The sequence below is a fragment of the Podarcis gaigeae genome, assembly GCF_964106915.1.
Source record: "Podarcis gaigeae genome assembly, chromosome: 8".
Lineage (NCBI taxonomy): Eukaryota > Metazoa > Chordata > Lepidosauria > Squamata > Lacertidae > Podarcis > Podarcis gaigeae.
In genome coordinates this window covers 10,849,225-10,872,197 of record NC_139684.1, presented here as the reverse complement: position 1 = coordinate 10,872,197, position 22,973 = coordinate 10,849,225, and the positions used below count along the sequence as shown (strand labels likewise).

Sequence of the window (22,973 nt, the reverse complement as noted above, 5' to 3'; positions counted from 1 at the left end):
TCCTCCAAAAAGTAGGTGCGTCTTGTGGTCTGGTGCGTCTTATGGAGCAAAAAATACGGTAACTCCTTATTATCATTTCTGGAGTGTGTCTGAGCAGAAATGTGGGTGTTGTTACCTTACATGGTTTGAGGCCATGCGAGAGAGCCCGGTTCCAAAATGAAGCACCCCATCCACACAACCCCCCCCCCCCGGCTCATGGAGAGAGCAGCAGCAGCAGATGTACAAGGAGAAACCATTTTGTCAGCCGGGGGGGTGCTGGGGTTCAATCTCCAGCTTCAGAAATAAATAAATGAGGCTGGTAAAGTTGTTCTAATTCTCTTCTTCCCTAGCTGGAGCATCTTTATCTACCCTGCCACCTGCACCTGCCAAAATATTGACCAAATGCAGCTGAGGAGAATCTCTAGGAAACCCAACACTGATGACCTGCCATTTTTCACCAACCAGCTGCCTCATTTCTCAACCTCGTCGAACAATTTGACAACCAGAAAACTTTTTGACTACAGTGCTAAGGGATTGTTAAACAGGCTGCCGAGACAATACCCAACAAACCAGTGTGCATTTTGAATCAGACATTAGAAAATAATGGCCTTTATTTTGTTTCTAAATATTAACACAGATGCAGGAGCTTCTCAAATACAGAAATATTTTTTTTTGTATACCGTCGTCACCTCCTTAAAATAGCTGCTTGTGAGTGAAGCTGGTGGCATTGGATGGGCAAGGAGGGAACAACCAGCAGCACCTTAAAACCAAACCACACATGCCGGCCCCCCCCCCCCGACTGAGCAGCGTGTAGTACAATCCATACCGGTCCCCTTGCCCCTCTGCAACCAGCCTCCCTTCACTCTGCAGTCTGTGGGGCCTCTGTGGGCAGAGAAGTGGTCTGGGCTTCGTTGCCATCCCTCGTGCGGAAGAGCAGCTCCCCTGAGGGAATGACCTGTTCGGGCTGCCAGGAAGCAGTGGGGGCACCGTACTGCTGGTAAAAGTCTGTGTCCGCCTGGAACATCACCAGGGCTTGGGCTGTGTGGATGCGGACGTGCTGGGCCAGGCTGTTGGCATCCAGGAACTTCTCCCCGCAGGAGTCGCAAGCGTACAGGATTTGGGTGTTTGGATCTGGAAAGACAGGACAAAGCCAGAAGACAGCAAATTGCAGGAGAGCCGGGGTGGTCAGTCCCATCTGTTTACTTTGAAAGCGCTTTATCCCAGAGAGAGTCATACAGAAAGGCCGAGCAGGAGGGCCAAGGGTGAATCGCTTCAAACAGCCCCAGCCACCCATCCTACAAATCATAGCTTTCCGTAAAGAAACCAGGGAGGTGTAGTTTGTCACTGGGGCTCTCCCACAGGACTACAATTCCTAGAGTTCCCTGCGAAGAGGTATTAAGTGTTAAACCACTCGAGAAATGTAGCTCTGGGGGGAGAAACGGGGCTCTCTGCACTACACTTAGCACCAAAGAACTGCAGTTCCCAGGATTATTTTGGGGTTGCCAGGACTTGTTTGAAGTGGCGCGACATTTTAAATGTCCAGTGCATGGGTAGGCAACCTAGGGCCCGGGGGCAAGATCCGGCCCAATCACCTTCTAAATCCGGCCCGCAGACTGTCCAGAATTTGGCGTGTTTTTACACGAGTAGAATGTGTTCATTTATTTATAATGCATCTCTGGGGTATTTGTGGGGCATAGGAATTCGTTCTTTTTTCTCTCTCCAAATTATAGTCTGGCCCCCCACAAGGTCTGAGGGACAGTGGACCGGCCCCCTGCTGAAAAAGTTCGCTGACCCCTGGTCTAGTGCAACTGAGCCTGACAACAAAGTACACTTTGAAAACTTGTGCACACCTACTGCTCTCGCCCCACTGGAGGGTAAGCAGACCCAACAGCATGGCAGGTGGCAGAGGTGAATTTAGGGCAAAGCCCCCCTGACCAAAGCCCTTCTATTTGCAGACGAGTGAATCCAGGAGTGAAGCTCCTTACTTTTACTAAACACGTGTTCTTTATGTGCACCTTTTTAAAAACCACCACCATGAACCTGTATTTAGGTACATTTAAAAGCCGGCTTTTAGTAATTTCCTCTTTTATATAGGGATACATGGATGAACAGGGACACAGGTGGCGCTGTGGGTTAAACCACAGAGCCTAGGACTTGCTGATCAGAAGGTTGGCGGTTTGAATCCCTGAGACGGGGTGAGCTCCTATTGCTAGGTCCCTGCTCCTGCCAACCTTGCAGTTTGAAAGCACCTCAAAGTGCAAGTAGATAAATAGGTACCACTCTGGCGGGAAGGTAAACGGCGTTTCCGTGCGCTGCTCTGGTTCAACAGAAGCATCTTAGTCCTGCTGGCCACATGACCCGGAAGCTGTATGCCAGCTCCCTCGGCCAATAAAGTGAGATGAGCGCCGCAACCCCAGAGTCGGTCACGACTGGACCTAATGGTCAGGGCCCCTTTACCTTTACCCTTTACCTTACATGGATGAATAGCAAAGGGTGATGGGGCTGTAGCCCCAAACAGCCAAAGGGCACATACTGTTGCATTACTGAAGGATGCTAGGAAAAATAGACCCTCTCTAGAAATCCAGCATCTCTGAGAACTGTTAAGAGTTGCATCCCTTTTCAAGCTTAATCACCTGAAAGGCCAAAGAATGGGGAAGAGCATAAAACAGCTGGTCACACATTGGGGTGCTGCACCCTTGTGGCCAGATTTCTATACTGCAAGCTTCTAGAAACAGCCTAGCTTTGTGTTCTGCGCAGTTACCGAAGGTTTGAGCTGTGACGAAGAAAGCTGAGCCAAGGACCTCCTTTGGAGGGGTAGTTGCCCGAACGCTCCCAAATGGATGCTCACCTGCTTCCTGCACTTGCTTCACAGCCTTTGTTATTTCAGCCTTCAAGGCTTCCGTCTCGTCGGCTGTGACGGGCGCTGCCACGGGGACCACTGCAGAGGAGAACCATGGGGGAGTTGAGCGGCACACAGTGGAGGCCCCGTGGCTACCCAAGCCAGCAGAGGAGCCCTTTGCATTGTGGTGGGGACCCTTCCTAGCAGCGGGGAGGGCTTAAGGAGGGAGTGAAATACTAGGGGCAGGGGGGAGAAGAAACTAAATACCCTAGCAAAGATTGTTCCACAGACAGGGAAGAGGCCATAGCTTCAGTGTGTTAGATCAGGCAGGTCCTAGGCATTCAGTTTCCAGCAGCATTTCCAGCTGGGAAAAACACCCCATCCCCATTTGAAACACTGGAGATACTGCTCCTCCGCGTAGGCAATGAACGAAGGAGGAGAAAAGCCACCCTGCCCACAACTATTCAACTTTGGGTGAAAACCAGAAGGCAACATTTCTTTGGATTTCAAAATTCAGCTTACCAGCTCTTTTGCAACCTCCTCTATTTGCCAATGATAAGAGAGTAATAATAATAAAGAATAAAGCAAGGGAGGCGGAAAATGCAAATTGCTTGTGGCGTTCATGAGTGATGCAAGCATTCCTTTTTAAGGGGAGAGCCCCGCCCGAGTTCTCAAGCCTCCCTCAGGCCCTTGGTAAGAGAATGACAAGGCCAGGATCTCCTGCTCACCTGTCAGCTGTGTGACTGCCGTGGCGGCCAGGGCTTCCGTGGCCAGAGTCACCATCTCGTCGGAAGCCACGGTCACGATGTTGAACTCGTCACCCTCCCCGGGCTCCAGAACCTTCATCCCGGCCTTGCCCTGATGGACCGTCTTGACGTGAGAGCGGAGGTTGTCCACACGGTTGAAGCCGCGGCCGCACTTGTCGCAGAGGAAGGGTTTCTCGCCTGTCCAGGATGGCACAGGGACCTCAGCAACCTGCCAGCTGGCTGCCTCACATTGGCCTTTCCCACAGAGAGGTGTCCAGCAGGGCCCCACCGCTGCGTAACACTCCCTGCTCTGCACATGACTATCGCAGTCTCGCTGTGCCTATGTATTCTACCTCCACCGTCTTGAGGCAGTTTGCGCTCTCAAAGGATACGAAGTGGGAAGGGTGCTGCTGTTGCACTTGGGTCTCGCTCATGGGCTTCTCTATGGGGCATCAGGCTGGCAAGCGGGAAGACAGTGTTGGTGTCTTGCCAAAATAAACTTGAAACCGCCTTGAAGCACACCTAAAACATCTGCCTAGTGACAAGAATTCTCTCCAGGCATCTTTATCAGGGCATGCGGCGGAGTGCGCCTGCCAGAATATGAGAAAGTTTGTGAGCCTGTCTCTCTGGCCAAATAGCTGAAAGGTGCAGAGATCTGCATATACAGTGGTACCTCGGTTTTTGAACGCAATCCATTATGGAAGATCGAAAACCGTTTCAAAACATTTGAAAACCGGAAACTCAATAGGCAGCAGCCAGGCCTCAGGATCTTGCACTCAGTGGAAGCCACGTAACATGTTCGACTTTGGAGGTGTGTTTGAAAACTGAAGCATTTATTTCCGGGTTTATGGCATTTGAAAACCCAAATGTTCATCAATGGAGACATTCGAAAACCAAGGCATCACTGTAGTTCTGTTTCTTATTTTATATGCAACTTGCAATGTAAATAATAAAGAATTTAAGGAAAGAACTGGATAGGCATAAATGGATAAATTCCTGTTATGGGAATTTACCAAGAGAAGGCTGGACTGATGCTCCTGCGAAGATGCAGAAAGACTTTGAGTAACTCTGCTGAGTTAAAGAAAGAGTTGGCGCTCATGCACTAACAGACAGGAGGCTGGAGTGGACCTGGCTAGATGAAGCTGCCCCAGGGCTCTCCCTACAGTCAGACTCACCTGTGTGGATGATGATGTGCTTGGAGAGGTCACCCACATTCACAAAGGCCTTGTTGCAGACGCTGCACTTGTGGGGGCGGATGTTGTCGTGGTGGCGGATGTGGTTGGCCAATTGGCTGGACTGGACGAACCTGAAAGGGGTGGGGGGCACAGAAACAGAACTGAAACGTGTACAGGACTTTTAGGTATTCAAAATGTTTCCCTGGATTTATTTAACAGAATTTATAGGCTGCTTGAATGTAAAACAAACCAACAAACCTCAAAGTGGTTTGCAAAAATACGAAACAACATTTTCTTTTTCTTTCAACAATAGGCCAAAAAGTTAAGCTGCTGAAACGAGCTAAAATTCACCTTGACTTTCCAAGCATTCGGATAGGCTTCTATAAGCATAGGTAAAAGGTAAAGGGACCCCTGACCATTAGGTCCAGTTGTGGCCGACTCTGGGGTTGCGGCGCTCATCTCGCTTTACTGGTCGGGGAGCCAGCGTACAGCTTCCGGGTCATGTGGTTAGCATGACTAAGCTGCTTCTGGCGAACCAGAGCAGCGCACAGAAATGCCGTTTACCTTCCCGCCGGAGTGGTACCTATTTATCTACTTGCACTTTTGTGCTTTCGAATTGCTAGGTTGGCAGGAGCAGGGACCGAGCAGCGGGAGCTCACCCCGTTGCGGGGATTCGAACCGCCGACCTTCTGATTAGCAAGTCCTAGGCTCTGTGGTTTAACCCACAGTGCCACCTGCGTCCCTATGTAAGCATATATCTATATAAAATAATTGGAGGGCCCGGTTTAATCTCCCGCCCTGCCTCCATGTTTAGCAACCCCCCCCCCAAAAAAGTGCCCATCACAAATACTTTGTTTTAGCACAGGGTACACAGATTGCCTCCTCCCACCACGCAAAAACACAGCCCCCAGCCCAGGATGGATGAAGATGACCCCCGAACCCTAGCTCTCCCTAGGCCAGGCCAAGAGCCAAGAGAGGGGCCCACCTCTTGCCGCAGCGCTCGCAGACGTAAGGCTTCTCCCCGGTGTGCTGGCGCACGTGGGCAATGAGGGAGCTGGCTTGAGTGAAGGCCTTGCCACAGATCAGGCACTGGCAGGGCTTTTCACCTGGGGAGAGAAGGGAGGGGAGGGTAACATCACGGGGGCACAGGGATGGCCACCTACTTGGATGGCTTGAGGACTACAAGCTTGATTTATTGTTAAGGAAAGAGACCACGGCTCAGGGTCAGAACTCCAAGTTTGCATGCAGAAGGTCCCAGGTTCAATCTTCTGAGGTTGTCCCTCCCACATCTTCCTAATGTTTGTGGGGTGTAATCCCTTGGTACAGTCAAGGGCAACATTCCTTATTTCCCAAGAGTGGGCACAGGCAGGGAGACACCCAGTCTGTGTAACTTCCTGTTCCACTGGTCTGGAGCAGCCTCCCCCTGCATGTGACCTGGGAGATGTGCGTGGCTCTGGCTGACTCCATAAAAGAGCTGAGTCATGCAGCCCTTTTCTCAGTCTTATTCTCTCTCTTGTTGTTGCTCTTTTGCTGCCATGCTGCTCTCCTGTAGCCATTTTGTTATCTTAATGTAATTTTGCTGTCTGCTGGCTCTCAGCCAGCAGCACAGGAGTTCAGTTTCCCTATGAGATTAACTCACACTTTGTTTGTGTAACCACTAAAGTAAATCCTGCCTTTCAGGGATCATATCTTGAATTAAAATGTGAGTTACTTTACTCAGAAAGACTCTTGTCTCTTTATTCCTTTAAGAGGGATTAAAGGGGACACCAGGAAATAATCTTAACTAAGAGATTCAAACGAATCTGCAAACTAGCTTCCAGCTATATTGAGGGGAATCTGCTCTGCTACCTCACTTCTTTTTATGACACAATATCTTTATTGTCATTGTCCCATACAGAACAATGAAATTGAAAAATCTACATAAGACATTCAAAACCTCCTAAAAACTCTCAAACCCCATTTAAAAATACAATATACTCCTATAGAGGCCCCTTATACTGCGTTTAAAACCAGAATTGCATTTGGGTAGAAACTGTTTCTCAGGCGGCTAGTCCTAGTCTTTATAACCCTGTACCTTCTTCCAGAAGGCAGTGTGCAACAAGGGGAGAAAATACTATCGACAAGGTATATACGAACATTAGACGGGCATAGCATGAGTGAAGGAAGGATAATACTTATTCAATATATCCTTTCCTACTATTCTTAACATTCCCACAATGTTTAGCTGGAATTTCCACGTAACTTGAACCAACAGATTCTAATGATAAGGAAGGAGATTGCAACTGAACACAAGGAAGAACAGTAGGAGCTGTTTGACAGAGGCCTGGGGAAGCGACGGACTCTCCTTCCCTTCCGACTCCATAGAACTCTATGATCCTATAAGCCCCAGCAGGTCAGGGCTGGGAGAGCCATCGGCTAGAAGGTAACAGCTACAACGCCTTCTCTGACCACCCGAGGAATGAAGGGAGCGCCCCCTTGGCCAAACTCACCCGTGTGGATGCGGACGTGGCGCTGCAGAGCCCCCGGGTCGGCAAACTGCCGCTGACAGTGCACACAGATGTATGGTTTCTCCCCACTGTGGATGCGCAGGTGTCGCTTGAGGTTGCCTGTGAGCAAAGGAGGAGGAAATGTAGAGAGGCTGTCGGAGACTGGCTGGATTATTATTATTTTTAATCTGAATTTTATTTATTTGTTATCATTCTTATATTACATTGGTAAACTTTGTCATATTACAAGACTTACTATAATTTCCAACATGTATACAAAAATTATATACAAATTTTATATACCTAGAAAGAAAATGAAACAAAAAAAAGAACAAGGAGAAAAAAACAAAAACAATTCCCCCCCCCCCCCAAAATCATATACATACCAACACACTAGACTTCCTGTTGTATATTCCTTTTTTACAAATGAATGTAATCTTATTATTGTATATTTCTTTACATGTGGAGATTGGCTAGATCAGGAGGAGTGGTGGAAACCGCCTTTCCCCAGGGAAAGCGCCGAGGGAGAGGATTTGGATCCAGGCCTCCTGGTGGTGGACAACTGGACACACCCCAGAGGAGGGGAAGAGCTGGGAGGTACAAAAGGGTGGGAGATTGGAGGCTGAGGAAAAGGGGGAAACATTCAGGTGCCCCAACACGGAGTAAAGACAGGAGTCAGACGTGGCAGCTTCACCCTGCCAGTGTTTCTGCCGACAGCCTGCCGGCTCCTCTTTGCTACACATAACAGAGAGGCAGGCAGAGACAGAGAGGGGCCCTTGGGCCCCACTATAAAGGTAAAGGGACCCCTGACCATTAGGTCCAGTTGTGGCCGACTCTGGGGTTGCGGCGCTCATCTCGCTTTATTGGCCAAGGGAGCCGGCGTACAGCTTCCGGGTCATGTGGCCAGCATGACTAAGCTGCTTCTGGCAAACCAGAGCAGCACACGGAAACACTGTTTACCTTCCCGCCAGAGTGGTACCTATTTATCTACTTGCACTTTGATGTGCTTTCAAACTGCTAGATTGGCAGGAGCAGGGACCGAGCAATGGGAGCTCACCCCATTGTGGGGATTCGAACCACCGACCTTCTGATCGGCAAGTCCTGGGCTCTGTGGTTTAACTCACAGCGCCACCTGCGTCCACTGTAGAGGGGCCCAAAACGCAGGGAATGGAGTAAAGTGGGAGGTGCAAAACAGCCCAAGCAACTGCTTGCTATAGTGGAGTATATCTGAGAGGTCTCTGTATGTTTTCTGTTCCAATTCCTTAACCCAACGACTAACTGCAAGTGAGCTCACGTTGCCTCATTTTTCTCTGATCTGCCAATGGACTGTGCTCTGTGTCAGCTCCCTTGACAAAGGCTGTGGGCAAAGGAGGCCGGGGGCCACCCAGCCCGTCTGGGCGACCCCCAAGAGCCACATACCTGACGTAGTGAACTGCTTTCCGCACTCCCGGCACTTGAGGGGTCCATCAGCAATGTGGATCTTCAGGTGGGCCTTGAGATTCCCCACCTGGCAAGAAAGGCGAGAGACTGGCTTTGAGAGGGAGTGGGGGGTGGTCCCAAACCCCCGCAGGCGTTCCACCCCCCAGCCGGAGCAGGGGATCTGCCCTCCAGCCCTCCAGCCTCACCTGGTTGAACTTCTTCTCGCAATGGGGGCACTTGTGCTCCTTGTGGGTGTCGTGGGTCTCCAGGTGGCGCATCTTGGAGGTGGGGTCGGAGAACGAGCGGCCGCAGTAGTCACACCGGTAGGGCTTCTCCCCGCTGTGGACAAGCTGGTGGCGCTTCAGGTTGCCCGAGGTGGTGAAGAGCTTGCCGCAGTCCTCGCAGCGGTACTTGGCCTCCCCGGTGTGGCGCTTCTTGTGCAGGTTCAACAGGCTGATGAGGCGGTAGCTCTTGCCACACTCCTCACAGCTGTATGGCTTCAGGGGGCTGGGGGGGGGGGAGAACGGAGGAGAGGGAGAGGGAAGGGTCACCGATTATACTAACAGACGCATAGTTACGCCGCCGCGAAAGAATTCAGGATGGGCAAGAGGGAATGAAGGACAGCTTTGCAGAAAGAAAAGATGCCGTTAACCGGCGGAACCCCTTGCTGCAGGGTGGCGTAACAGTAAGGCGCGGGTGGCGCTGTGGGTTACGACTGGACCTGATGGCCAGGGGTCCCTTTACCTAATCATGATTTTAAGGGCAGGAGGTGCAAACGTCAGCTTTGATTAACTACAGCCGAGAAGATCTGCTGGTAATGCCAACCAAGAGGTCGGAGGCTCATGCAGCCTCTCCAAAACCCTGGGGGGAGGATGCCCATCGTCGGCATTTGCGCCATTTATGCAGACGGAAGCTGGGCAGGGAAGGCTGAGCTGTCAGCACGGGCATCGCACGGCTGCCCCGACTGCCAACGGGAATCCTTCCTTCGCGAGGCTGCCCGTTCTACCGCAATGCCTTCCCCTCCTGGACCAGCCTCGCTGGTCACTGGCCACCTACCTGTGTGTCTTTTCATGCGCCTTGCAGGCTGCTGGGTCAGAGAAGGCCTTGCTGCACTCGCGGCAGATGAAGGGCTTCTCCCCGGTGTGGATCCGGATGTGCCGCTTGAAGTTGCCAGTGTGCGTGAACTCCTTCCCACAGTCCTGTTGGGGGGGGGGAGAAGGAGGAGGCGGCATAAGTGGCCGGTCCCAAGGAAGCCCCCTCGCAAATGGACAAATGCCAAATTTTCCAACTTTCAAAATTCCCAAAATGAGGGGTGATAAAACAAGTTCTTACACGACTCAGGAATTCAAAACCTATTGCAGTTTAATTAATATGATCTAGTTTGGTAAACAGCTATGTAAAAAATACGAGGAATTTTCAATGATTTTAAACTTGCGTTACTATTTTTCATTGGGGAAAAATATGCGTGAAATTGCATAAAAATCATCAGAAAACGGCTGCACCATCAGATTGGCTCGCCCGATCTGCCTGAGCGGAACAGACAAAGAGCAGAAGCAACAAGAAGACAAGAGAATATAAGCAGAAATAAGCAGGATGCATCAATGCCATCAAATTAAATACAAAAAAATCTGCTGATGGAAATGAAGAGCAAAGATGCTCAGGATGGAAATAATGGAAGTCATGAAATGACATTAGGAAAACCAAATATGATTTCCACTTCTCATAAAAGGACAGAGTACAACACATTAGAGGTGCATAATGTTCTGCAGAGCATCAGATGTGGTGTTGGGCCTGCGTGCCACAGCTGCCGCCACACCACTGTCGCCTTCTTCTGTGCGCAGTGAGCCAGGTGGAATATATCTCTACCACTTCACTCCGGAGAAAGGCTCAAAGAAAGAAAAACCAGCTGAAGTTATTGCTTGTAATCTTGTAGAAGGGCACTGATAACCCACCTGCAGGCCGTTAGAGGCGATTCTACAAATGTTCACACCAGTCAGGAGGGTGGTGCCATGCATCAGGTAGAGGTCAAGCTCAGTCGTAAGCTGATCTGGTTGGTTTGTGCCCTCCACACCAACGCGTTCCCCTTGTGACACGTGATCATGGCATCCGATAGGGAGGCCTTGTCCAACAGCAAATGGACAGGTAATGTTGGCAAGATGCAAGATGTTGCTACTGAACTAGAAATGGCTCCTTCGTCCACCATACTCTCAACTGGAGAGCCTCTTAGTTCTCTTCAATGTCATAAAGGATTTGTCCTACTGTTTGGCATCTGTCTGTCTAGAGAGACAACTGAGGAGTGTGGCTACTGATCAAGCATACAGGTCACCCAGGCCATAAGGACAGGATCTGGCCTTTCTTAAAATTGGCCCAGTGAGCTATTCAAGGTGGTTGGTAACAGCAACCAGGTTTTGTTGCAAAAACCCCCAACAACTTAAGGCTGATAGTGAAACACAGTGGTGCATCAGGTTAAGTACTTAATTCATTCCAGAGGTCCGTACTTAACCTGAAACTGTTCTTAACCTGAAGCACCACTTTAGTTAATGGGGCCTCCTACTGCTGCTGCGCCGCCGGAGCATGATTTCTGTTCTCATCCTGAAGCAAAGTTCTTAACCCGATGTAATACTTCTGGGTTAGCGGAGTCTGTAACCTGAAGCGTATGTAACCTGAGGCACCACTGGACATGGTTTGCCTGTCCTATCACTGTTGGTTCAACATCAAAGTAAAACATTCTGGGGTAGAAGGTCCATGCCACATCATGTTTCAGCTGCAGAAAGTTAGGCTGCAAAAGGCGGCTGCAGCAGATGCTGTTTGGCCAACCGTCCAGTGCTCAGCATGGTATGCATTTTTTGAAATGATAATCTCTCACCTCGCATTTGTGGGTGACCGACCCGTAGGTCTTGGACTCGGTCCTGTCACTGTAGGTCCCCGAGCGCAGAAGCCGGGCCTCCCCTGCGTTCTCTGCCCCGGAGTCCGTGTCCCCCGACTCTTCCTCATCCTGGGAGTTGCCGTTGGCCAGCTGGGCCTCGTGGGCCTGGGAGGGTACCTCGGCCTCTGGCAGCACGGTCCCCTCGCCCTTGCCTTCCAGCTCTACCTCCATCTCAGAGGGCAGCTTCAGGTCAGAGGGCTCAGCTAGAGACACAGAGAGAAAGAAGCAGTCTAGTGGGCCACCTGCGCTAGACGCCATCTTGTGGGAGCCAATAGTGTCTAGGCGGCTGCGGCTGCCTCCCCAAAAACCCTTCCCCCTGTATCCTCCGGGATTACATTCACAAAATCGGCAAGGCGGGCGGGGTTTCTGGAGGGCATCTAGCCTGACCCTCTGCTAAGGATCGGGATCCTGCAACGTACAGCCCCCTCCCCAACAGAAGGATGCCCAGGTGATGCTTCTGAGCCTGAGGTGGGTGGTGCCCCCCTAGCCAAAGGAGCCCCCTAAGGTTTTGCCAAAATCTGCCTCCCTGCCTTGTCCACCTGCATGATCTGCTCTCTGGAGGAACAGAGAGAACAAAGGTCTGCTCTGCCTTCCCCCCTTTCCCCCCCCTTTCAGATACTTGAAGGCCATCTTCCTGAAATCTTCAGCTTGGATTGGGCTTTGCAGGGGGTGGGCTAGATGAACCTCAGGGATCCCTACCAACTCCGCAATTCCATGGGCTACTTTTAAAATGAGGCTGCATTTTAACCTCTTTTTTTCATTCCCCCCCCCATATTATGTTTTTATTGTAATTTTACTGGTGTTAGCCGCCCTGAGCCCAGCTCTGGCTGGCAAGGGCGGGGTATAAATATAAATAATAATAATAATAATAATAATAATAATAATAATAATAATTCTCTGATTCTATGAACCTGGATCCTGCAAGCCTCATCTGTTGCCCTTCTGAGGTGATACAAGAATGTTCTTTCCGAAAGGAATCTCGCTTGGTGCCCTCTTGACCTACAGGCGTCAAGGGCAAAGGGAAAGCAAAGATCCTTTGGGTGCCACACAGAGATCACCCCCAGAAGCACCCCAGAGAGGCTTTCTGCCCTGCTGCTGTTGCCACTCACCATCCTCTGCAGCCCTCGAAAGGGCAAGTTTTGGGGCAGTGCTGCTTTCCCCAGGGGAAGAGTCTTCCGTCTGCGAGGTCTCAGGCACTGGGGAGGAGACCTCGTCTTCCACAGCTGAAAAAAAGAGAGGAGTTGGTCACATACCCCTCAGCACTAGTGACCAACAGCCACGGGGATAAGGGGCAACAAATCAGAGAGAGGGAACAGGAAGCAGGGCAGGATTTGATGGGGGAGGGAAGGGAACAGACATCCTTGGCTAACAGATGAAGCCTGCTGCAAATGTTAAAATCAAGTCCCACCCAAGGTGCTAGATCTCATGAAAGCTGAGTAATGCAGTCTTCCTAAAGATTTAGTCTGAATTTCCTCCTCTTGGGTCTTTGGATCCCACACCAGCCTTCCCCAACTTGCTGCCCTCCAGATGTTGTTTTTTCCCCCCAAGTGAATTTTTATTGTTTTCCTTACATATTCTTTTCCAACAAATTGTAATAGCACCATACATTCCCTTTGACTCTGCCGAGTCGCGACACCCCTCCCTCCCCACAACTGGTATATTTATCCTCTTTCCATCACGCACATCATTCTCATATTAGTACTATTATACATTGGAGGTATTATGTCAATCCTGCTAGTGTCTTGACCTCTTTACAATTCTTCTTTAAATATTCAATAAATTTACTCCAGTTATTTTGGTATCTTTGATCTCCTTGGTCCCGGATCCTCCCTGACAGTTTGGCAAGTTCTGCATATTCTGTCAACTTCGCCTGCCACTCCTGAATAGTTGGTATATCTTGTACTTTCCATCTTTGGGCCAGAAGGGTCCTCGCGGCAGCTGTAGCATACATGAACAAATTTTGATCTTCTATTTTAATTTCTGTTCCTATTAAGCCTAATAGACACGCTTCCGGTCTTTTGGGGAAAGTATATCTAAATATTTTTTTGAGTTCATTATAAATTGATTCCCAATTTTTTTTTTACCTTATCGCAGGTCCACCACATGTGGAAATAGTCCCCATCTGCCTTTTTACATTTCCAACATTTTCTTTCTTTTTTCCTATACATTTTAGCTAATTTTACTGGCGTCAAATGCCATCTATACATCATTTTTAGCAAGTTTTCCTTTAAAGCGCCATGCATCCTGTAAATCTCAAACCCTCCTTCCAGATGTTTTGGACTACAACACCTGAAACATCTGGAGGGAATCAGGTTGTGGGGGAAGGCTGTACTACACGCGGATTACTGGGCTGCATTGCAGGGGGTTAGACTAGATGGCCCTTGGGGGCCCTTTTTATTCTCTGTAAGATACTTCTGAAGCTTCTTCAAATAAGCTCTACTTGGATTTTTGGCCCATTTCATTGCATCAGGCAAGGCACCCAAGGTTTCGAAACAGATTTTTAGGTTTTGTTCTGAGATGTTTCAGCATGCCCTGAGCTTTGGGAGAGGACTGGAATAGAGGTGGGTTTTTTTTGTATAAATTGCTGCCGTGTTCCCAAGCCAGCTCTCTCCCCACTACATGGAGACTTCTCCCAAAGGGCTGATTTAAACAGAGGCTCAGGAAGCGACACTGGTCCATTTGACTCAGCATCACATGCACTGACTGGTGGAAGGCTCTCTGGAGACATCAGGATTTGAACCCGGGTCGCGCTGTGGGTTAAACCACAGAGCCTAGGACTTGCCGATCAGAAGGTCGGCGGTTTGAATCCCCGCAACGGGGTGAGCTCCCGTTGCTCTGTCCCAACTCCTGCCAACCTAGCAGCTCAAAAGCATGTCAAAGTGCAAGTAGATAAATAGGTACCACTCCAGTGGGAAGGTAAACGGCGTTTCCGTGCGCTGCTCCGGTTCGCCACAAGTGGCTTAGTCATGCTGGCCATGTGACCCGGAAGCTGTACGCCGGATCCCTCGGCCAATAAAGCGAGATGAGTGCCGCAACCCCAGAGTCGGTCACGACTGGACCTAGTGGTCAGGGGTCCCTTTACCTTTACCTTTTACCTTCCAAGGACCAAGCAGGAGTGTTTCAACTGAGCGAAAGTTTTCATTTGCTTATTTACTGTTTGTGCCCTTCACCAAACACTTCCAGGGCAGATTGTGAAAATACCACAATGCAGACAAATATGATTTACACATACTTATTTTACTTTTAAAACACAACTGAAGGCAGCCCTCTTTAAGGAAGTTTTTAATGTCTGATGCTGTACTCTTTTTAATATTCAGTTGGAAGCCGCCCAGAGTGGCTGGGGAAACCCAGCCAGATGGGCGGGGTATAAATAATAAATTATTATTATTATTATTATTATTATTATTATTATTATTATTAAGTCCGGCTCTATCCAAGACCCCTGGTTCCCGGTGCCTACCTGATCCCTTGCCAGCTGAACATTCAGCCTCCTCTTCCTCCTCCTCTTGTTCCTCTGTGGGCTCCATGGCCGCCTCCTTCTGGATGCTGCTGGGTGGGGGCTGTGGGGTCTCCTCCAGATCCCGGGGGGTCTCTGTCGCCTCTTTACCCCCACCAGCCGTTTTCTGCTGCCCTAGGAAAGAGAGGGGCCAAAACCAACTAGGACAGGCTCCTCTCAGCTATGACCTACCAGATGCTGAGCCCCCACCCACTTACCCCATCTGCACAATGGGCACAAGGGCTGCCATGATGACAAGAACTTGGGGAAAGAAGGGTGAGGAAAGCCCTGCTGGACCAGGCCAAGGTGGGGGTCTCCCTACAGATTCCCTCTTGGTGGACCACAAGCTTAACATAAGCCAGCTGTGTGTTGCAGCAGCTGTATTGTGCCCTATCAAGATGTTCAAAGGTCTGGAAACCAAGCTTTATGCCAACTCTCCTTCCTTGGCAGGTGATTTTTGTTTTTTGTATAATTTTTATTAAGCTTTTCTATTTTACATTTTAGAATATTCATTTAAACAACCTCAAATGACTTCCCCTATTCTCCTTCTATGGCTCAACTTACATACCATAAATCCCTGCATATTTTACATAAGCTAAACCATTAAGTATTCCATTGTTAGATCCATCAAAAATTATCTACACTGTTGAATTTATCTAATACTGCCAGCGTTTTTAAATGTACACATTTTTCACCCATATATTCAATAAACATTTTCCAATCATCTTTAAGCATATGTTCTTCTTGTTCTCTTATTCTATAAGTTAATTCTGCAAGCTGTGTTTATTCTATCAGTTTAAGTCGCCATTCTTCTTTGGATGGGACCTCTCTCATTTTCCATTTTTGGGCTAACAAAACACGGGCCACAGGAGTGGCATACATAAATACAGTCGTACCTCGGGTTGAATATGCTTCATGTTGAGTGCTTTCGGGCTGTGCTCCGCGGCAACCCGGAAGTAATGGAGTGCGTTACTTCTGGGTTTCACCGCTCGTGCATGCGCAGACGCTCAAAATGACGTCACGCACTCGAGCAGAAGCGGCAAAAAGCAACGCGCGTGTGTGCAGACATGCCGTCGCTAGTTACGTTTGCTTCTGGATACAAACAGGGCTCCAGAACGGATCCCGTTCATATCTAGAGGTACCACTGTAGTCTTTTTTGACAGCTGGGAATTTCCATCTGAATTATCCGCAACAAGAAGGATTCTGATTTTTTTTTTGAAAGGTACTTAACTATTTTTTCCCCCAATTCATTATAAATTATTTCCCAATATTCCTTTACCCTGTTACAAGTCCAGCACGGTTTTTAAGTAGAGGCTGTGTGGCCATCTGTAATGGAAGCTCTAGCTGAGATTCCTGCATTGTAGGAGGTTATACTAGAAGATACACGGGTTCCCTTCCACTTCCAATAATCATAATAACAACAACAACAAAAATAAATATTCGGGAGGGATAAGGCGAGGAGGGAGAGGAGTTGACCGTTGGCTGCCCCGTCCTGCCTAAGTCAGCTCGTCCTGTCAGGGGTCGTTCCCAGCCCAGCTGCCGGCCATGGCAAGGCCAGAAGATGCAGAAAGTGATGGTGCAGCCCATCAATCTCATCTTCAGATACCTACAGAATAGGTCCAGAATTCAGGTGTGGCTGTATGAACAGGTGAACATGAGGATACAGTGGTGCCCCGCAAGACGAATGCCTCGCAAGACGGAAAACCCGCTAGACGAAAGGGTTTTCCATTTTGGAGGTGCTTCGCAAAACGAATTTCCTATGGGCTTGCTTCACAAGACGAAAATGTCTTGCGAGTTCCTGCGGGTTTTTTTCCCTCCCCCCCCCTTTTACCCAAGCCGCTAAGCCGCTTATCAGCTGATCCGCTAAGCCGCTTAACAGCTGACCCGCTAAGCCGCTAATAGCGCTAATCCGCTAATGGGCTTGCTTCGCAAGACGAAAAAACCGCAAGACGAAGAGACTCGCGGAACCACCGTAGAAGGCTGTATTACTGGATTTGATGAATATATGAACTTGGTTCTGGATGTTGCTGAGGAAATTCACTCCAAGACAAAATCAAGGATTTGATGAATATATGAACTTGGTTCTGGATGTTGCTGAGGAAATTCACTCCAAGACAAAATCAAGGAAACAGCTGGGTCGAATCATGTTCAAAGGAGACCATATTACTCTTCTACAGAGTGCTTCTTACTAGAAATAGCTACTGAGTCTGTTCTGCTTATTATTTTAATCTTTAAACCTATAGAAGAAACTATGCAGTGGTTTAATGGTATCCCTCTCAATTCTACCACTGGTGTCTGAAGAGTGAAGAATGAAGCCAGTTACTTAATTCGTGCTTGCATAATTATCAATAACTTTTCTACACTGGTGTTGAATTGTAGTTCTTTCTAAATAAAACTTTTTGTTAAAATATAAATAAATGAATATTGGACTGAGACCCCCTTTTGGGGCTCATGGGCCAATCTCCAGAGATTTAACCAGGGATCGCCCAGAAATCTAGAGCAGTGCCCCCTGTTACCTCCCTGCTCATACAATTACAACCACAGCCCCATACCAGCTGCCGGGGGGTCTCCCGGGCTCTCCACTGCAGCTTCTGCCGGTGCCGAAAGAGTCCTCAGGGAGTTGCAGGCGCTGATGATCTCCTGCATCTGAAGGAAGCCGGCCACAGCCAAGACGTCCTCCACGTTCTCTAGGCTCAGGTTCAGCTTGGATGTGTACATGAACTCCAGCACCTGCTCAAGACCTGGAACAGGCACAGACAGACAGTCAGCGCAGGACAATGGCTCTGCTCTGCCTTCCACAGTTGGAGGCAGCAATGCATGTGGATGCCCGTTTCTGGGAACCACAGGAGGGGAGAATTGCTCATGTGCTCAGTTCCTGGTCGCAGGCTTCGCATAGGTGTGTGGCTGGCCCCTGTGAGAACAGGAGGCAGGACTAGATGGGCCATTGGCTCTGCTTATGTTCTTAGGACAGACCATCAAGGACTTCCCACCTGCAAGGCAGAGCGAACCCTAGTGCCAAGGGCTGGATGGCCCAACAGGCAAATTGAGGACATGGTTTAAGGCAGGAGTCAGCAAACTTTTTCAGCAGGAGGCCAGTTCACCGTCCCTCAGACCTTGTGGGGGGCCAGACTGTATTTTTGGGGGGAAAAATATGAACGAATTCCTATGCCCCACAAATAACTCAGAGATGCATTTTAAATAAAAGGATACATTCTACTCATTCTAAAACACGCTGATTCCCGGAACATCCGCAGGCCGGATTTAGAAGGCGATTTGGCCACATCCGGCCTCCGGGTCTTAGGTTGCCGACCCCTGGTTTAAGGCATCGGAAAGCTGGGGCACCAACAATTTGAAAGAATTTGACTTTAAAAAATAGAAAGCATTGAAGGAGCCATCATGGGGAAAAGCCAGAACTTTGCTAGATCTCCTTCCTCTCCACACTCTTCTTTTAAAAACTGAATCTCATAGTTTTACAAAGCTAAAAATGAAAACAGTAAAGGCAAGAAACACCCCACATTCCCCACCTCCCTAGCCATTTTTCCCTTCCCTTTTTATGACTTATTCCCACCTAAACTGGGTGGGGTGTGGGGTGGGGACTTCTTGTTCATGTAGATTAATGTGAAGAAATCAGACCTGGTCCTGTGTTGCACATGACACACACACACACGGAAGTTAAGTTGTTTTACAAAATAAAATTATACTTTGTGGCTTAGTATCCCATTTTATTTATTTTAATCCTGTATTTATTTATTAAGTAATTTATATGCTGGGACGCGGGTGGCGTTGTGGGTTAAACCACAGAGCCTAGGACTTGCTGATCAGAAGGTTGGCGGTTCGAATCCGCGCGATGGGGTGAGCTCCCGTTGCTCGGTCCCTGCTCCTGCCAACCTACCAGTTCGAAAGCATGTCAAATTCAAGTAGATAAATAGGTACCGCTACGATGGGAAGGTAAACGGTGTTTCCATGTGCTGCTCTGGTTTGCCAGAAGCAACTTAGTCCTGCTGGCCACATGACCCGGAAGCTGTACGCCGGCTCCCTTGGCCAATAAAGCGAGATGAGCGCCGCAACCCCAGAGTCGGCCATGACTGGACCTAATGGTCAGGGATCCCTTTACCTTTTAATTTATATGCCGCTTCAAAACTTAAAAGAAATCTCTAGGCTCCTTCTGGGGACCAAGGAGGCACCCACTGCTACTTTTCCGGGGGTGCATCAGGGACATTGGGGGACAGGGTACTGGGTGGACCGGAGGCACTGCCAGGGCCCAGTCATACATCCCCCAAGGTGGTTTTTGCTCAAGCCTGACTCTGCCTTCTATCTCTGGCCCAGAGGTGGGAGGGTACAACTTGCCCCATAGTTTTCAGAAGAGGGCTTGCTGCTGTTTGCCTTGCATGAGGCGTGCAACGTGGGTCCCTTGCTCAACTCACCTGGAGCCATTCATTCTGGACTCACCTTGCTTGACTTTCCTGTACTCTTTAAGAGACTTTGACTGGACTCTGGGAGGGACCAGGGTTCAAATCTCTACTCATTCATAAAGCTCTCACTGGGGGACCCTGGGGGCCACTCACTGCCTCTCAGCCTAACCTAGGGCTGTTGTGGTGATTAATGGAGGAGGGGGGAACCATGCAAACCACCTTGAGCTCCTTAGAGAAAAAGGCTGGATATAATGCAATCAATCAGCTCTCCCTGTGGGACACCTGCACAGCCTAGGCTGGCTGCTTCAGGACCTGGTGGTCATTTGGACCCCTTTTACAGATAGGTAGCCATGTTGGTCTGCCATAGTCAAAACAAAAAAAATTCCTTCTAGCAGCACCTTAAAGACCAACTAAGTCAGTTCTTGGTATGAGCTTTCGTGTGCATGCACACTTCTTCAGAATGACTATGGCAGACCAACACAGCTACCTATCTGTAACTGGAACTATGGAAGGCACCACATTGAGCCGCATGAAATGGAAGTCCATCAACGTCACCAAGAAACTTGCACAGGTACAGACTGATATCTTCTATCTGAAGAAGTGTGCATGCACATGAAAGCTCATACCAAGAACTGACTTAGTTGGTCTTTAAGGTGCTACTGGAAGGATTTTTTTTTATTTGGACCCCTTGCAACTGTTATATTGGCCAGCTAGGATGCAGCTCAACCCTACATTTCAGGCACGGGATAATATCCCGCAACCCCATCCGCCGTTAGGCCCACCTGCTGCGTTGCTGATGTCCAGGTGCACCACGTCCTTCTGGTCCACAAAGAGCATCCTGAAGTATTCGCTGCAGGCCGCCAGCACTGCTTTGTGGGCCTTGAAGTCAATGCCATCCACCACAAAGGTGCAATCACACAGCAGACCCAGTTGCCGCTGCTGGTTCAGCTGCTCCAGCACCTGCTTGCTGTGCTGAGGGAAATCCATGGCTGCGGGGAGAGAGGCAGGAGGCCCTTGAGCACAGATGCCCCTCCTCTGACGATGCAGGCTTCCCTCTGGCCCACGAATCATGCCCTGCCCAGCCGAAGAAAAGCAGTATGCAGTTCCAAGCCTTCACCATCCGTCATGGATGTTTGAATTTTGATACCTGCATTGCAGGAGATTGGACTCGATGATCCTCGGGAGTACCTTCCAACTTCACACTTCTGTTGACAACCACTTCTGCACAACAGAAGGGGACGGGGCTTAGCAATGTTGGAGAGCACCTGCTTGGCATGCAGAAGGCCCCAGGTTCAATCCACAGTGGTGCCTCCAGGTAAGGCTGAGAGATATTCCTGCCTGAAATGCTGGAAAACTGCTACCAGTCAGTGTAGACAGTATTGAGCTTGATAGACCAACAATGGGATTCAGTATAGGGCATCTCCCTCCTTTCCAGGAACAGCCCAGCAAAAGTGAGGCCGGATCCCCCTGAAGCAAATCAACACACTAATCCTGAGGCACATCTGAAGAAGTCTGACAGCTGTCATTCCAAACAGGCTGGCCCTTCCAGTTATATCCTCTTTTTCTAGGATGCGTATTTGCAAAGGGCTCTGCTGCCCTTAAGTGTTGCTGCTCTCAAGATGAGGCAAATCAGCTTGTTCCCATTTTACAGACACTCAGGCTGAGATGTCTTATGTCTTTGGTCTGGGGCCCAGGAGGGACTTGAACCCAGCTCCCCTCCTCCAACACCTTCAATCTCCTCCCTCATGGGGCCAAACTCCCCAACTCACCCCATTAAGAGCACCCATCACCTGCCCCACCACCACAAGGCAGAAAGTGGACAGGCAGCAAAGGCTCTCCCGGGTTTCAAGCAAGGGTCTCTCTCCCAGCCCTACCTGGAGATGCTGCCAGCAGGGACTGAGCCTGGGGCGTTCTGCATGCCATGCTCCAACCACTGAGCAACAGCCCTTTCCCCTCACCCGAATACGCTTTGAACCCCCAAGTCAACTCTGTCACAGGCTTCCTGCCCCTCACCAAAAAAAAAGGGGCACAAGAAATAATCCTAACTGGACCTTTGTGTCTCTCCCCCCAACCTGAACAAGTAAGTCCCACCACCCCACATTTCTTTTTTTCTATTTTTAAATTCCAAATTGTATTTCCAAACACAATACAAATGTTACTGACCTGAATTTCCGCACCTGACACTCGGAGTGTGTGTGTGTGTGTGTGTGTTGGGGGGGGGCAATTGGCCTCCACAGGCGGGCAGCGCCCTCAGTTATCCCCTTCCTCCTCTCCCCCTTCCACTGCTCGCTTTCCTGGACGCCCCCTTAACCTGGATCCCCCACTGCACACACCCCGATTGCCCCCCTGCTTGTTTCTTCTTCCCTCCGGCCCCCAACCCCCCAGCCTGCCGCCTCTTTCAATGCCCCTCATTAACTCCCCGCTCCCCCTTTACAGGCAGCCCCCGGCCCCCTGAATTCCCCCCACCTGCTGGCTGGCAGCCCCCTCCCCCTGACAGGCAGCCCCCCCACCCCGGCTGCCTTCCTGCCCCTCCCCTTCCCGGCCCCTCCCCTTTCACGAACCCTCCCCCCGCCCCCACCACCACCCCGCACCTGCTATCCGGCGCGCGTCACATAATCCCGGGCGGCGGCGGCGGCGGCGCTCAGAGTGACACGGAACAGACAAAGGGCGCCGCCATCTTAGGCCCGGGCGGAAGCGGCGTCTCCGTAGCCACCGCCCTCTTTCTCGACGCGCACTTTTCCCCCTCTTTCGCTTTGCGTGCACGGCGCGTCCCGTCTCGCCGGCGGAAAAGGGGCGGGGGCAAAGGAACGGCTGGCACGTGACGCAGGCGGCTCTGCAGCGTCTCTTGGCCGCCATGACACCAGAGGCAGGGACAAGCACTAGAGGCAGCGCAGTTTCTCCGGGGGATAGGGGAAGCGCAGAGATTGAGGGGGACCCGTTGCCTTCTTCCCCGCCCGTTCATTTCTTCTTCTTTCGCTCTTTCCCCCTCACATTTTCCTCTTCCTAATGTTATTGATTATTAATCATCATGATCGACTGTTATTTGTACATCACTCTTTTGAAACAATCCCATCCCCCCCGAACGGCTGCAGTAATCGCAGTGAAAAAACTAACATCAATTTTTTAATTCCATTTTTTTAAAAAGATATTTTTTCGCCCATGCATTCTTCTTCTTTCCATTTTTTTGTTCCTCTTTCTTGTCCCCCAAACTCTGTTTTCCTTTCTCCACCTTTTGCTCCACTCTTCATTTTCCGCCAGCAAACAAGAAGTTTGGAGAGAAAGAGAGGGAGAGAGGACTAAGATAAAGAGAATGCTGTTTAAAGTAAACTTTCCAGCTAGGCAGGTAGGGAAATACTATCAGTATAATAGACAAACAACTGGCATAATGCTGGACAACAGCAGAATGATCACAAGGGGTGGAGTATTGTTTAGAGAGGTGGTCGTTGATGTGATCCTGATGCTGTTTTTGCCCTAGCTGTTTAAAATGTTTTAAAT

The 22,973-nt window shown here is 49.7% G+C and overlaps 1 protein-coding gene across 4 annotated transcripts; it reads right to left on the bottom strand.

Annotated features, from left to right (window-relative positions):
- Window positions 1-572: 572 nt before the first annotated feature.
- ZBTB17 (zinc finger and BTB domain containing 17) lies at window positions 573-22,349 on the bottom strand. 4 transcript variants are annotated; one of them, XR_014567015.1, is made up of 15 exons: window positions 22,070-22,349; window positions 20,261-20,467; window positions 17,619-17,807; window positions 15,031-15,201; window positions 12,680-12,793; window positions 11,511-11,773; window positions 9,701-9,843; window positions 8,851-9,151; window positions 8,645-8,732; window positions 7,229-7,345; window positions 5,725-5,845; window positions 4,470-4,870; window positions 3,547-4,237; window positions 2,483-2,917; window positions 573-2,136 (listed from the first exon to the last, which is right to left on the bottom strand). XR_014567015.1 is itself a non-coding variant. In XM_083750176.1 (15 exons), exons 1-15 carry the CDS (start codon window positions 22,332-22,334, stop codon window positions 839-841), a joined length of 2,688 nt encoding a protein of 895 aa, XP_083606302.1. In that variant the 5' UTR covers window positions 22,335-22,349; the 3' UTR covers window positions 573-838. The 4 variants fall into 4 exon arrangements, 2 of the variants coding, with proteins under 2 accessions (XP_083606302.1, XP_083606303.1); XR_014567016.1 differs by having other exon boundaries at window positions 3,547-3,762; window positions 4,740-4,870; XM_083750176.1 differs by having other exon boundaries at window positions 573-1,110; window positions 2,828-2,917; window positions 3,547-3,762; window positions 4,740-4,870.
- Window positions 22,350-22,973: the final 624 nt, after the last annotated feature.

Bases quoted from the DNA above. Each gene is read 5' to 3' on its own strand.
- ZBTB17 (XM_083750176.1), bottom strand. From the start codon at position 22,334: ATGGCGGCCAAGAGACGCTGCAGAGCCGCCTGCGTCACGTGCCAGCCG. The intron at 12,794-15,030 runs GTAGGCACCGGG...TCTTTTTTTCAG, and splicing joins TTCAGCTGGCAAGGGATCAG to CTGTGGAAGACGAGGTCTCC. The intron at 8,733-8,850 runs GTGAGGCTGGAG...CTTTCTTGCCAG, and splicing joins GCGAGAAGAAGTTCAACCAG to GTGGGGAATCTCAAGGCCCA.